Source organism: Rhopalosiphum maidis, chromosome 3, assembly GCF_003676215.2.
Source record: "Rhopalosiphum maidis isolate BTI-1 chromosome 3, ASM367621v3, whole genome shotgun sequence".
NCBI lineage: Eukaryota > Metazoa > Arthropoda > Insecta > Hemiptera > Aphididae > Rhopalosiphum > Rhopalosiphum maidis.
Genome location: NC_040879.1, coordinates 13,678,667 through 13,695,499, shown reverse-complemented (window position 1 = coordinate 13,695,499; position 16,833 = coordinate 13,678,667). Strand labels below are relative to the sequence as shown.

The window sequence follows — 16,833 nt, the reverse complement described above, 5'->3', positions numbered from 1 at the left end:
TTTCAATAATCGGAATTTAAGTTTCTCTATCACGTTTTTCTACAACAAAAAACCTTCGTTCCAAATTATCTCCAACTTTGCTATATAATCTAAATACCCAAGGTCCTTCTACTCTGCGACCATAATTTCTGCTTGATGTAGGCGAATTAACTAAATTTATTTGATTTTCTTGATCACAGTCAAAATTAGAGTCTGTTGAGTTATCTTGTACTTGTTCATGACTCCGATCACCTAACAGCAGTCTTCCTCGGTTATACTTTCTAAGACTAACGCCTGAACATGTACTGATAATATTGTTGATAAAATGAAAAATCTATTGATAAAAACCACTTAAATAGTTATATTATAATAAAATTATACAGATAAGCAAGCATAAGTTGTCCGTCATGGCGTCATCAATTGTCCGTACCTATAATAATAGTATAAATAATCGTTTTGGTAGATCACATACTAAACCCGGTAATACAGGTAGGTCACATACTAAACTCGATTTCGGCCATGCGTCGAATAAAATCTTGTCTTCGACTTCTATGCGACTATGCTGCAAGAAATATTCAACTACACCTCAATTTTGTATATTGAAAATCATTATCAAAATCTATTTATACCGATACGATTATTAATATTTTTACATAAAGTAATAGGTTTATACAATTAAAATTTAAAAAAATTAGTAGCTATTCAATATTTTATTTGTTTATGTTCCTATTACCTATTTATTATATTATTATACTTGTTACCTCAGCCAGAAATGATAGAATAAAGTAGGAATAAGTAGCCACTAGTTAGTAGGTTGAAGCGTCTAAAAATGTGACCAACGGATATGACCAAATATTCGCCTATGCTTTCCCACATTTCTTTTAGATTCTGAACGTAGTGATGAATATATTGATTCTACAATGATGTGTGTTTTGGAGTAGTAATAATGCTTTGATTTATGACTTCAGCCCCTCTTTAAAAAGGAAAATTTATCTAGTTGGTACTTAGGGGGTCAAAAGTAAACAATTTCCAGTAGTTTTCAAAAGCGTCAGGAAAACCCTGAAAAAATAACGGAAAAACGGGAGTTTTTACACATAACCACTTTTCGACAAAATCGATTTTTTGATTTTGCTGTAACTCAAAAACGAATCATTGTAAATACTTGAAATTTTCACCAAATGTTTATATTAGTTTTATCTATTTACGATTAAATTTTCAAAATATTTAGAATTTTTTTAAACTATTTATATACTATTGAAATTTTCGATTTTTCTAAAATATTTTTCTTGAAATGCCGATAAAAAAAATTGGCTTTACTTATCGTAGTAAAAAAAAATCAAAAATCGTTAGTTAAAATTTTGTTTATAAGCATTTAAAGTTCAAATATTTACGAAATATATCAAAATCGCGAAAATTTGCAAGGAATTTTGAAGTTGAAAATTCATAAAATTTTTGTGATTTATACCTAGGGGTAAAAAACTCAATACAGGGTTATCCATAAGTTTTCCTTCAAGTAATAACTGTAAAAAAATATTCCAGCGTCAATATAGAAAAAATGTTATGAGCGTATGAAATTTAATTTTTTAAGAAATCGCGTAAAATAACGATATATTACAATTTAAATAATATAGGTAATAATATAATATATCCTACTAATTACCATTGACTAACAAATCGTCTCCGTTCAGAATCGTTTTTCGTATACAATAATACCTGTCATTGCATTCAAATTTAACACATCTATTATAATTACCAGTGACCTACTCTCCATCTCTACTATACAGCAGAGCGATACCCACTTTCCCAACTTTTTTTTTACCTATAACTCCTTCAAAATTTCAATATAACAATTTTTAATTCCTACTTTATTAATATAACTTTTTTTTTGGATTTACAATGATAAAATAAGAAATGTGGGAAAGTCGATGTCAAGTAAACTTAACAAGGTGTATTGATATTATTATATCAATACAATACACCTTGCTTTACGACAAATTCAAATTATATTTAAACTTAGTTTATATGGACATATGGTCCAAGAGATTTTCATATTTATTATCACTTCAATTGATTAATCAGTCCATTTAACAAAGAACACAACTAAATTTCTATGATCCGTCTGTATTAGAGACAGAAATAGTCGGTATCAAACCTCTTAGTTAAACCTATTTAGTTTAAAAATAATATCTAAGTTAAAAAGTCATATCAACAAAAGAAAAGTCAAATTGTGTTTTATAAAAAAGATTAAAGCATCCGTAAAAGGTAATAATCTAAAAATATTTAAATCTTTACGTTTAAATGATGACCATCTAAATTCTAAAGGCATAAATAAAATATTAGATAACATTACTTATATAGTTATCTATATTTTTTCCATTTAGTGAACTCGGTATACAACTATTAGTTTCATTAATTACAAATTTAAAAAATAAATCAAAATCAATACATTATTGTATTATGAATATAAGTTATTTTTATATTTTAAATAGGTATAGCCCGTTGGAATAGTTGGGCCTTGAGCGTGATCAAAATGACTGAGAGAATAATTACATGAAAATATGGACCGAAAATAAGCTGAAGTGAGATAGCTTTTGCGTTGGAACACTATATCTACACTTTTGTACATTTTGAACGGTTCTTTTATAAATTTCCCGAAAACCGAAAGGCCAAACGGCCCAAAACTACTGTATTCAGTTTTTACTTATCTTATTATTCCTTTTTATAATCCGCACGACAGCCGCGCTGCAGCGGCCGGTGCGCAACGTTACGTCCTCTCCTCTCGCGGACCATCCGATAGCAGCTGATAACGCGCACACGAATGCGAAATTCCGCGCAGAGCGACTGAGGTTTTGGTAAACCGCACGCGCACCGCGTATCGCTAACACTGACAAACGCACAGTAGCGGTTCGTCCTAGTCGACGCGTAGACAATAATAATAATAATAGTAATAGTAATAGTAATAATATAATATAATATTATCTATATACGAATAAAATACACCATTGGAACGGGGCCGCCGCCGTCGACGGTAATGAGGAGGACCAAGAAGCTTATTATGAACGATATTATGGCTAGTTTATTCTTCTCTACTGGTTAACGCGGCCGCGACAACTACTCGACTCGGATTTTCACTATTTTTTTTTTCCTTTATCAGATTTAAACCTATTATCCGATATCGATACACTACTCAACAGTTACCGTCGTTGTCTATTGAACGAAATTAATAATAATAATAATAATAATAATAATAATAATAATAATAATAATAATTGTAATCATCAATCGTTGTCGTCGCCGAAGGCCGAAACAAGCGCCAGTGATTCGCAGTTCGCGTTTTTCGCCGGACTCTGGAGTGTTGAAGACCGACGGACCGTGAAACTCGATCATCGCCGTCACTTCGAGACGGATGGACGACGGTCTTCCGAGGGCGAGATGACGATTGCTCGCCAATTGCCGCGATTCGCGTACTACCATAATTAATACTAATAATAAATAATACATAAAAGTCTAAGCAATCGTAAATATATTCGCACTGCACACGTACTGACGTAGGTACCTAAATCTTACGCACAGACGTCAGCGAGCAGCTACGTCCTACACAATCTCTGGTGTTGTGTGTGTGTGTGTGTGTGTGTGTGTTAGTGTATGTGCGAGTGTGTATAATTGCGAGAAACTGTATTGGTGTGAGTGCGTACGCGTTCGTTTAGCGTCCTAGTTCCGATATCGTTTCCATTTTATGTTCCGTCTGTTTTTCGTTTGCGCCATTACGCCAGTCTCGTGATCGTCGCCCTCTCGTTGCCGCTGCGGAGGCACGTCGGACAGCGCCAGTGCGAGTCGCGGACGGAGTTTTTTTTATTTCGTTTCTCGGGTGCGCCATCCGTCCGCTGAACCGTTGACATGACAGTCACCGCTACTGTCGTTCGGGAACAACTGTGAGCTCGATCAGCTCTACGCCAGCCAGACAAACCGTGTTGACAGTCTATCGCAGACACTAGCTTCTCCACTTCAATGATCATCACATCAAACGCAGAATGATGAACGGCGTACCAAAGAAACGCACAAACTTGCGCATCAAAGCTTTTCCGGTAAGTCCGTCGATATTTGTTTTGAGTTTTCTGTGTTGTTCGGGTACTGTTGTCATGCCTCCCACATAATATGTAAATTGGTTGCCCTGCTTTTAATTTTTATCATATCCACCAATTTTCCTAATAATTACATCTTAACAAATGAATGTATTTTGAGCATTCTCATTACCTATTCGTTGTTATATACCTACTTATTTTGACATGAAGTATCCTTTGAACTTAAGTAAGTTCATAGACTCGATCAAAATACTGTAGAAACTAAGATTATGTAAGTTCATATGATTGCCTACTCAAATTACACCACTCTTTTTTATAATATGAATATAAAATAAAATTATCATTTAATATTTTTATACCTAGGTAGGTTCCTATAAAAGTTTAAAAAATAAAATTATAACCTGCTAAAAGATATGTATACTTTGTAGGTAATAGGTACCTATTACAAATAAGTAGGTAGTTAATAATGCATTGTAATAACTTTTTAGTTGTACTAAAAAAAAAATACAATGTATATAACAAGTAACTGATATTTAGAAAACAAACACTGGGTTTTTTTAAAATATAATATATAGAATATTTAGAACTATAATTAAATGTACCGAAGTGGTAATATAACAATCAACATTTATGTTAATAAAAATTCTCATTATAACTTAATGTAACTCAAATGCAATTATAACTCAACGAATTTGTTTAAAAATTGTACCTATTAGATATTAGTTATCGAATAACAATAAGTGATTCAAATTACAATACTAATAAAAATATATTATTACCTAATTAGCTGCATCCATGTAAAAAATATTTTTAATTTATATTATAGGACATAATATATATCTAGGTACTAATGAGTAATGACTATACAAAAATAATACCATAACAACTTCATTTATATTTTTGCAATAAATATGATATAAAATGTTAATTCATAAATTTATAACCAATCTCAAATTTAATTTAAATTTATTTTAAATTTTAATATAAGAATTACTTGCCAGGATACAATAAAATCTAGGTATATTTTTATTTAAATTAATGTAAATAATAGCATACAATTATATTGAATTAGTCATTTTTAAATAGTCTTATAACAATCATGTAGGTAAGTATATCTTTACTAGTTTTTTTACCATTTTAATTTTCTATATAAACAAATGTAGATAATATTTATATTAACTATTACCTAATACAACTAAAATTAAATAACACTGACTAAAGTAGAGTTTTTAGTTGATTTATGATTTTATCTATGATTTATGATTTTATTAAAAGTGTTACAATTTAAATATATGCTTTTTGAAAATTTATGAAATACTGATTTTTATTTATAAAATATAAATGATAATTTTGAAGCACTTCACGATTTAATAGAACTGTGTAAGTTGTCACAATTTTTATAGTTGCCACTTATGTAAATATTAATTGTATTTTATTATTGGGTGTGATTTAATTAGAAAAAAAGATAGATAAGCTATTATATTTAAATTTTGTGTAAAATTTAATTTAAATACATAATAGGTACATAGATAGATAAAAGGTTTCTTATATATGCATGTATATGTGTTGTTTAAAATACCAATTTTTTTCTTCACTTGAACCACTTAACAATCACTCATATGATACTTATACTTTGATATTGACTAGGAAGGTCTATATAAAAATTAAATAACAAATAGTATTTTATTTCACCATAGTGATATTATATCCTTAAAATATATATCACATATCTTATTTTTCTGTTTAAAACCAACAACACTGCAAACATTTTTTTGCAATACTTTTATAATACAATCATCGTTAATTGAAAAATAAATAAAAATATTTTAGGTGCCTATTATGTTGGTATTATTTATTTTTACTCAATTTAATATTCATATTTTTTTAGCTCACTGTTTTGTAGAAATATATTTAGAATTTACCAATGACAACAGGTATATCAATGAAAGTTTTAACCTATTCTAGATGTCATCATCAACTTTTTAAGATTTATACTATCATTTATGATGGCATTAATACAGTTTAAGATCTGGGGATACTTGTATTTTTTCACTTAAACTTATTTAACTTAAACCAATGGTGCTCATTACACGGGGCCGTGGCTATATAACTGGTAGGCAATAAAATAATTAATGATTTTGATTAAGGGGGCCTTGACAGTTTCACATTAAATTTAGAGGGGCCTCATGACTAAAAAGTTTGAAAGGCATTAACTTAAACTATCAAAGTTTGTGTACTTATATGCTTATGCATTTAATATCCTATTTTTGATTTTTTTTTTTTTTTTACATAAATATATTAGTACTGCAATAGTTTCCCTTACTATACTGCTATATCAAATGCAAGTTTTCTTAGATATTAAACTGTTGTAATGCCAACATATAAACATACTAATAAATACCATGATAAATACCTTCCTTACAATAAAATTACGATAAGACTTTTTTTATATTTTTATGATATCCAATTAACTGTATACCAACTTTAAATAAATTTACACTTTTTGGTAAATCATATACTTAGTGTTAAGTAGGTAATAGAATAAAAACAAATTCATACTGGTTTGTTATAGCCCTGCCACTCAGGTTTGTTATCTCCCCACCATCATATAAATACAAAATAATGAGTTAATTAATTCCCTAAATTCTGCTACATCTTTTAAAATTATTTCAAACGGATCACTATTAATAAGTTTTGATTGCCACATAATTTCTGCCATATGCGGGTCTAAAAAAATTATATCTGTTTCTCTACGCTTTTTACTGTCCCATTTAGCTAAACCCCACATTCTCTCAGCATTTTGTGTGTGGGCTCCTGAATTAGAGTCCACAAAATTGTATCTATGATTAACTTGATTATGTTGAAATCCATGTATTTATTGTTGTTATGGATGGTGGGGAAATAATGAACCTGAGTGGCGGGGATATAAAGTTTTCACTTGCCACAGTGGGGCTATAACAAACCAGTACCAACAAATTTAAATTTATGTATAGAAATATGAATATATAATGACAGTATAGTATCGTACTAACAGATTTTTTAGAACTACAATGAATCATGTTCTTGGTATTAGGCAAAATAAAATAATTAAGTTTTTTTTTTTTTAAAAAAAAAAGCTTAATTTATAATCTATACAACATATAACATAATAAGTAAATGGTATGAATAATGAATATAATACAAGTGGACATGAATGACCTGAGGAAAAGAACTGTTTAGCAACAGTACCTTCCTAATTAAGATAGATTTAGGGGGGAACCGTTTTATATATTATATATAAAGGTGTCTCTTAGGGATGGGCATGAAATCTGAATATCTGAATTATTCGGATTATCCGGTTTTATGGGTTTGCTTTTTATGCGTCATACAATTATTTATTATATATGGTACACCTATGTTCAAAAATATGTTATAAAATTAAATTTATTAGAATATATAAAAGAGTCATTGATCAACAAAATTGAGTTGAATAATTCAAATTTAATAAATCCGGGTATGCCCACCACTAGTGTCTCTTATTCGTTTTCTTTTAAATCTTATCAGTATGTCATTGGAAATGGCGATTTATTACATAATTCACAGTTAAAAATATAAATATAATAATGATGTTTAAACCACAGATATATAAGAATATGGACTTCATAACTCCACATAATCTGGTTAGTGATATGAACATTGAAAGCAGAGACTGTCTATAACAGACTTACTCCAATCATAAAACATTATTCTTTGATTTTCCATGCAGTGTTAAGGATCATAATTCACATTTTACATATAGACATTAGATAAATAATATCTTATAATGCTTATGATTTGATAAAAAAAATTATTTTTTTAATTCATACAAATTTAATAAATTTACAATTTATAAGTCCTTATTATAAATTAACCATGGAAAAACTAACTATTTTTTGTATTTTTGTATTCATGACTAGAATATATTGTAGCTTGTTTCTCTCACAATGACAAAACTTATTTTTTCTTTCTTTGCACAGTTCAAACCTTTGTATATCTATATTCAGTATAATATTTTTACAAATTTTTTTTATTCTATAAATTAATATTTGTATTTTAATATAAAATTGTTTTAAATAAATTAAAAGCAAAATCCATATAATTGTACTAATTATTTTATTAAAACACATAATATTAACTCAAATCTTAATAATTCCTCAAATATAAATATAAAATAATTTATAGAATACCATAATATATGAACATTTTATTTTTTAATTGAAAGTAAATTGGTTTTTTGAAAGTTTTTATTTATTATTTATTTAGAATTAAACATAATAATATTTTTTCAGATGACAATGGATGAAAAATTAATTGACAGCATTTGGCTGTTATTGAAAAATGCTATTCAAGAAATTCAAAAGAAAAACAATTCTGGTCTAAGTTTTGAAGAACTGTACCGAAATGCTTATACCATGGTGTTATTAAAACATGGTGAAAGATTGTATACTGGTATGAAGGAAGCTGTAATATACCATTTAGAAAATAAGGTATAATCACATAAAAATAATTTATCATCCATCTTGAATATATAATAATAATATATTAAATATAAATAGATAATATAATCAAATTAAAAACACATTATTATTTTTAGGTCAGAGAAGATGTTCTAAAAGCATTAAATAACAATTTTTTACAAGTTTTAAATGTTGCCTGGAATGATCATCAAACTTCTATGGTGATGATACGTGACATATTGATGTACATGGACCGAGTTTATGTTAAGCATAATGAAGTTGATAATGTTTATAATTTGGGTCTCATTTTATTTCGTGATTTAGTAAGCTTCAAATTCAAACAAATATTAACTTAATAATAATTTTTAAAGTAAAAAAAATAAAATATATTATTTATAATTGGAATAGTTTTCTATACTTTATTTACATTAAGAAGGAACTTAGGCAATGACCAGTTTTTATCTTCCCCATTGAATCAAATTTCTATACAATTGTCTTAGTCTCACTCCTTTGCAATAAATAGTTAGCTAAAGTTCCTTTTTAGTGTAAAGTGGAGAACCTAAATGTTTTTATTTTTTTACTTATGTACTTAAAGTTGACAAAAATATTTTTTATTCATAATATTTATATATTTAACTATATTACTTTTTCAATAAGATTGTTCGCTATGGATATATTCGCGATCACCTACGAATGACTCTGTTAAATATGATCAAACTTGAAAGAAAAGGTGAAGTTGTTGATCGAATAGCTATTAAAAATGCATGTCAAATGTTAATGATTCTTGGAATTACTGGGCGAATTGTTTATGAAGAAGATTTTGAAAAACCATTTTTGGAGCAATCTGCTGAATTTTATAAAGTATGTACTTAAAGTTTTATAGATCTATAATAACACTGATACCTTAATATTACATATTTACAGATGGAAAGTCAAAAGTTTTTAGATGAAAACAGTGCATGTATTTATATTAGAAAAGTTGAATCTAGAATTATAGAAGAATCGGATAGAGCAAAACATTACCTTGATGATTCGACTGAAAGTCGAATTGTTGAGGTTATTGAAGTAGAACTAATTAAAAGAAATATGAAAACCATTGTTGAAGTAAATATTCAATTATTTTAAACTAAAATTGATTCAATTTTTCAGTTGAGAGAACGCCATACTCGCATTTGTTGTTTCTGTCTTACTAACGTACATCATAACACATTTTCGTTCAGTAGAATACATTTTGTGACGTTAGCTTTAATATTAGAGTAAATTTAACTATTATCAAATTTAAAGGTAAGAATATTATCTATACTATAGCATAATCTTTTAATGATAATATCAATAAAATCATATGTCATTATCCAGATAATATTCTCTTACCTTTAATTTTGATAATAGGTAAATTTACTCTAATATTAAAGCTAACATCACTAAATGTATTATACTGAACAAAAATTTATTATGATGTACGTTAGTAAGACAGAGACAACACATACAAGTATGGCGTCCTCTTAATCATTTACTTAATTTTAATAATTTATATTTTTTTCTATTAGATGGAAAATTCTGGCGTTGTACACATGTTAAAGAACAACAAAATTGATGATTTAGCATGCATGTACAAGTTATTGTCTCGTGTTTCAGAAGGTTTAAAAACCATGTCTGATTGTGTTAGTCAATATTTACGGGAAATAGGAAAATCTCTTGTGCAAGAAGAAAATATTAATACTAATGCAATAAGCTATATTCAGGTTACTATAAATTAAAATGCATTTATTATGTCTTAAATTACAATGATAAAAAATTATTCTTGAATTATTTATGAAACATGGTGAAATTAGTTATGAGGACTTTTAGGAGATCAGGATACCAACTTTTTGGATACATTAATATTTATTTTAATTAATTAAATTTTATTTTTCAGAGTTTGCTGGATCTAAAAGATCGTTTTAATTTTTTTTTGATTCATTCTTTCAACAATGATAAGATGTTTAAACAAATGATTGCTGCTGATTTTGAATATTTTTTCAACATAAATTCCAAGTCACCAGAATATCTATCTTTGTTTATTGATGAAAAATTAAAAAAGGGTGTTCGTGGGGTAATGATATAAACATTTTTTTAATTATTAATAAGTTAATTATTTTTTTTAAAATAAATTTATTAATATATTACAAATTTTATTAGCTTACAACAATTTTAAAACAAATTAAAAGGTTTTGATTTGGATTAGTCTGATAATTTTCATTGATATATTATGTGATTCTTTATCAAGAAATACTCACAATTCAAAACTTAATAACGTTTTTAAAAGTATATTTTTACTATTCAATATCATTAAAATGAAGTTTTTCCTTTTTTTTAATAGAAACAAAAATTTTAATTCCTTATTGCAAAGTAAAATATTATTTGGAGTTCTTTGTAAATTAAAATCAAATTTTGAAGGGGTAGTTAATGATATTATTTTTAGTTTTAATTAACTAACTACTCTCTAAAATTTTATATATCGTCATACTTAAAATAATATTCTGCTTAAGAATATGAAATTAAAAATGTATGATGTCATCATTCATAGAACTAAAAAACTTTAAAAATTGTAAAATGTATAATTATTTTTTTCAAGTGTTTATTTTGTTAAGACTTAAAATTATTTAAAAATATATTTTAAAAAACATAAATAGTTTTTGAATTATATGTTTTTTATTAAATGAATGCCTAGAACAGTGTTTCTCAACCTTTGTATTATGACGACACATTATTCAAAATGTTCATACTTTGTAACACACAATAAAAAAAAAAAAAAATAAGAATAATACCTATTAATTTTTGTAAATATAGTGTTAACTAGCTTTGTGCATTTAATATTAGTACTTTCCGCGACACTTTTGTACTTTTCCCACGACACATTGGTTGAGAAACACTGGCCTAGAGAAACAAATATTAAAGATTTCTTAAAATCTGGTATTGTTCAATTTAATTTTACTCTCAAATATTCATTTTTATTAAAAAAAAAAAAAACTATGAATTAATTATTTGGTATAATAAAACATTGTCTATGAATTGAAAAACAAAAGTCACTAGTTTATTTTATGAATTAATAAATAAAATAACTGAATTTTTGTTTATTTGTTACTTTATAGTTCTTCTATAAAATGCTATTGTTAAGTTGATGAGATGACATATAATTCTTAACTATATTTATAATTTAATTTTAATTCTTGAATTAAAAAGTGATACTATATTCTTACAGTTAACTGAAAATGATGTTGAGTTAGTCTTGGATAAAGCTATGGTAATTTTCCGCTTCCTTCAAGAAAAAGATGTATTTGAAAGGTATTATAAACAGCATTTAGCCAAGAGATTGCTTTTAAATAAATCTGTCAGCAATGATAATGAAAAAAATATGATCTCAAAACTCAAGGTAATTTTTATTTTGTAAGGTGTAAACTTTTAAATCAAAATAATAAATCATTATATAATATATATGTAGACTGAGTGTGGTTGTCAATTTACTTCAAAACTGGAAGGCATGTTTAAAGATATGTCCATATCTAACACTATCATGGAAGAATTTAAAGAATATGCAGCCAAGTCCAATAATGTAAGTAATATTGATATTAAAATATCATATGATGTATTTGTTGCACAAGTTAATGGACATATTTTAAGATAATTTTGTTCTATAATATTTTTTCTTGAACAGTATTGTAATATTTATATATTTTTCTCCTTAAATTAGCTTAAGCAAATATTCAAGTACCTGCTTTGTAGAGATGAACAAAGAGACCAGGCTGACTTATTAGTTATTCCTATATTCAAAACTTTATAATTTAATTAAGGCATGCTAAAATAATGTATTACATTAGACTCGGTAATTAGAAAAACTCCATAAATCAAGGAAATTTTTATTATTTGAAGAAAACAAAATAAACGTATACCCTCGATAAATTTAAAATGCTTTATAATTAGAATATTTTTGGCCAAAACCTCAATAATTTGAATTTATTAATTATTTATAAACTCAATTTTATTTAATTAAAAGTGTGGTTCAACTGACTGATAGTGTATCATCATTATCGTAGTTTTTTTTGTAATTTCTCAAATTGCTGTAATCTACTATACTTGTTTTTTTCATTATTTCGCATTGTCCTCGAGTCTGAGAAAAAGATGAATAGTTATTGTAATTAAGTAAAAACATAGTCTGAATATGAGTCCCCTGGCCTAAAGTATAGGGATTTGTTGTGAAAAATATAATATTAATTATATATTTACCCTCCTACCTCTAGACAAAGGAATAATCATAAAATGTTAAACTGTTGTATTGGAAAGAAGTTTAGTTTAGTTTTAAACTCCATAAGGAATGAAACACGTCACATTTCAATACATAAAACAGAGCCCAAGGCATGGGAAAATGTTTTAAAAACAATCCATAACAAATTTTCAGGAAAAATAATATATACTTGCAATAAAAAAATATTTGAAAAGCAAATTAAATAATTAATATGTAATTACATTTTTTAACTCTCTTTAATTTAATATATTTCTGTTTTTCCCTAAATAATTCAAACTTTCCAAATCAAGCATTTCAATAAACTAAATTTTTAGCTTTATTTCAATAATTTCAAATTATTTAGAATCTACTGTTATTTATATTATTAATATGGTATAATATAGAATTTATAATTTTTCTATATTTAATTTAGTTGACTCTTTGTCAATAAATATTACTTATTAAATAATATAAATTGATAATTACTCATAAAAAAGTTGAAAGAAATATATATTTACTTTGTATTACTTACCGTTCTTATTAGTACCATTTATTATTTTTACATAAATAATCTACTTTTTCTTAAAAAAAATTTATTTTGTTTTTAGCGGTATTTACATGCTGTGGATCTTACTGTGAGAGTGTTAACGACAGGATTCTGGCCTACCCATGCATTATCAAAGTGCAATGTACCATTAGTTCCTAGAAGTGCTTTTGCAGAATATCGAATGTAAGTATACTGTAAGAATGACAATATGAATACCGAATTTATTTTAAGTTACAGTTAAAGTATAAAATTAATTAGTTATGGTTATGGGTTTTGTTGAACATCACAATTCCTATGTAAAATACTATCTTTTCTTCAGAATAACATAAATGTCAAGAATTATTTTATAAGCTATTTCAAAAATATGTAAATATGTAAATTTTTATCCTAGTAAGTACTATATAATTGTTTAGATTTCATTCAATGAATCACAAATGTTATAATATTATTGCATTTACACCTATAGAACTTATAGAATGAAAATTGTCGTATTTTTATCATTTTAATAATAAATCATAAATGTTTGAAGCATATAATATAACTAGTTAATATCTTATGAAATCATGTTTTCAATCCTCAATTTTTTTTGTTTTTAGATATATTTATTGATTTATACTTTTTACACAAGTTGGCCATAATTGAATTAAAATTTTTACAAATTAATTTATTATTTTCATAATATTATTGAAACATCTATAATTTATGTGTTTAAAATATAACTCACTTCATTTAATATTTGTACCAATACATATTAAATTACTCATTTATGTGTTAACTTGAAACATTTTTTAATACATATCACAAATAGTATATTAGTCTCTTTAATAGTTTACTTATTAAAATTAATTTGTTCTCTGGTTAACACTCTTTAAACATACATACAACAATACAACTTCGGGTATTAGTATATAAAATCTATCAAGCATAAATTGTTGAAAAAAACGTTAATTTTACTAAATTAATTGTCATTTCTATTTTTTGTGGGTTTTTAGCTAAATAATAAAGTTATTTTAAATATTAATGGAAATACTACCTTAAATTATAAATCATATTAAAGATTTATCAACAAATAACTTTTGCTTTTAGTAATTTAAAAATATAATTTTATTACAGATTTTATCTGGGTAAACATAATGGACGACAACTAACATTACAACCACAACTTGGTTCAGCTGATTTGAATGCTGTATTCTACGGTTCAAGACGACCAGAAAATGACTTAACAGGAAGTGTATCTTCTTCAGTCAATTCCCACAATCCATCTACTGAGCGAAAACACATAATTCAAGTGTCAACATATCAAATGTGTATTCTCTTATTGTTCAATACTCATGACAAATTATCATTTGAAGTAAACTATTAAATATAATATTTATTGATTTAATGACATTTATATTTGTGTATGTAATAAAAAAATTTTTTAGGATATTCGAAGTGAAACTGATATTCCTGATAAAGATTTAATAAGAGCATTACAATCTTTAGCATTAGGAAAACCCTCACAGCGTATACTATTAAAAACTCCTAAATGTAAAGAAATCGAATTAACTCATGAATTTTGTGTTAATGAATTATTTACATCAAAATTGCATAGGTAAGCTATATGTTTTTATTTGAATTCATGTTACTTAAATATCTGTTCATTTTAGAGTGAAAATCCAAACAGTTGCAGCTAAAGGTGAAACTGAACCAGAAAGAAAAGAAACTAGAAGCAAAGTAGATGAGGACCGTAAGCATGAAATCGAAGCAGCTATTGTACGCGTTATGAAATCTCGGAAAAAAATGATTGTAATTATAATAAAACTTTTATCATAGCTTGACGTTAAATGTTATTTTAATTATTTTTTTTTTTTTTTAGCATAATGCTCTTGTGTTGGAAGTTGTAGAACAACTCCGAGACAGATTCCTACCATCTCCAGTTATTATTAAAAAACGAATTGAAGGACTGATTGAAAGAGAATACCTTTCAAGGTCGGCAGAAGATAGACGAACTTATCTTTATGTTGCATAAAATGTGTATTTAATATTGTATATTAAGTCTTCCTATGTAAAAATTGACAACTAAATAATATTATATAGTGTGTTCTCACATTAAGAGGTACCACTAATTATTTCTGCTGTATGATTTTTGATTGAAATATGTTTTAGGAGGTAAAAAGTGTACTAAAAATACACTTTTGTAGAAAATTTCATATGTTTAACTCCTTTGGTATGTGCATATATATTACAACTTAATATATTATAGGTTGCAACTAATCTTTTCCTGCAAATTTTGATGAACAATTTGTATATAAAATATTTTTACAAATTATAAAATTGACTAAGTTAAAGCAAATTCAGCTCTAATTTATTTTAGTTATATTTATAATACACGAAAAAATAAATTACAAACTTATTAATTTAGATTTTGTTATTTAATAAACAATATTATTAACTTACATATTCTTTGTATAAAAATAATAATAATATAACATTATTAAAAACGGAAATTATTTATAAATGTTTACTTGCTACAAGTAATTTAAACAAAACTTGTACTAAAATCGCTTGAAAAATAATTTATCCATCTGAATTTGTAGAAAAAATTGTTATTGTGATTTTAACAAAATTAAGATACTGATCATGCACATTCAAAACAAGTCATACATTTGAACTTTTCTCAAAATGTATATTTAGTACTCCCGAAAATCCAATATTATCCAACTGAAATAGTGGTACCTCTTAATATGAATACACAATATGTACATATTAAATTAGGGACCCATTGTTCCTATTTGATAAAATAAAATCATAGAAGTAAATGAACAAATACTTAATATTCCTTAATGTTTTTCATACAAATGGGAATGTATATCAAGCAATGTTATTATTGTGTAACAAATATACAGGTGCTACACGGTATCTTAACTTGAACCTGTGATAATTTCCAGTCACTGTTTACAAAAACCAAATAAATTACTAATCATAGGTTTATTGTGATAATGATAATTTTCATCTATGATCTTCTTGTATTGTAAGTTTAAAATGTGTTTATTCCATTTTAAATATATTATCAAACAAACTTGAATTGTTGTTTATTTCAGGACAATCTTATTACATATAATTTAAAAAATGTGTTTTTCATACTGAAATATAACCAATAATAAATACTATAGTATAATAATTATAATTGACAATTAAAATTGTATTAATAATTTATGTAATATTGAAATTATTTTTTATGTTTTTATTTTGTTTTTTGATTTACTTTTGTTAAAGTATAATTTAATGTAATTAAATTTTAAGTTAATGTGTTTTTAATGAGCCAATTTGGTATTTAAGCAAACAGTTTTCTACATTCCATTTTTGGAGTATTTCAATATAGTAAAACATATTATAAGTGTGTATTTATGTGTCTGACTAAAACATAAAATTTTTGTTTTCCATAAATTGTGTGCTTTAATTTAAATAATACATAATGTTTTAGAAAAATATTATTATTTTTTTTTT

At 26.0% G+C, this 16,833-nt stretch overlaps 1 protein-coding gene across 1 annotated transcript; it reads left to right on the top strand.

Annotated features, from left to right (window-relative positions):
• The first annotated feature begins 4,010 nt into the window (after positions 1-4,010).
• On the top strand, positions 4,011-15,693 carry LOC113559630 (cullin-3-like). The gene is made up of 14 exons (XM_026965379.1): positions 4,011-4,064; positions 8,369-8,566; positions 8,674-8,859; positions 9,194-9,397; positions 9,461-9,640; positions 10,084-10,278; positions 10,452-10,628; positions 11,778-11,948; positions 12,018-12,128; positions 13,406-13,527; positions 14,458-14,695; positions 14,769-14,938; positions 14,994-15,132; positions 15,203-15,693. Exons 1-14 carry the CDS (start codon positions 4,011-4,013, stop codon positions 15,353-15,355), a joined length of 2,298 nt encoding a protein of 765 aa, XP_026821180.1. The 3' UTR covers positions 15,356-15,693.
• Positions 15,694-16,833: the final 1,140 nt, after the last annotated feature.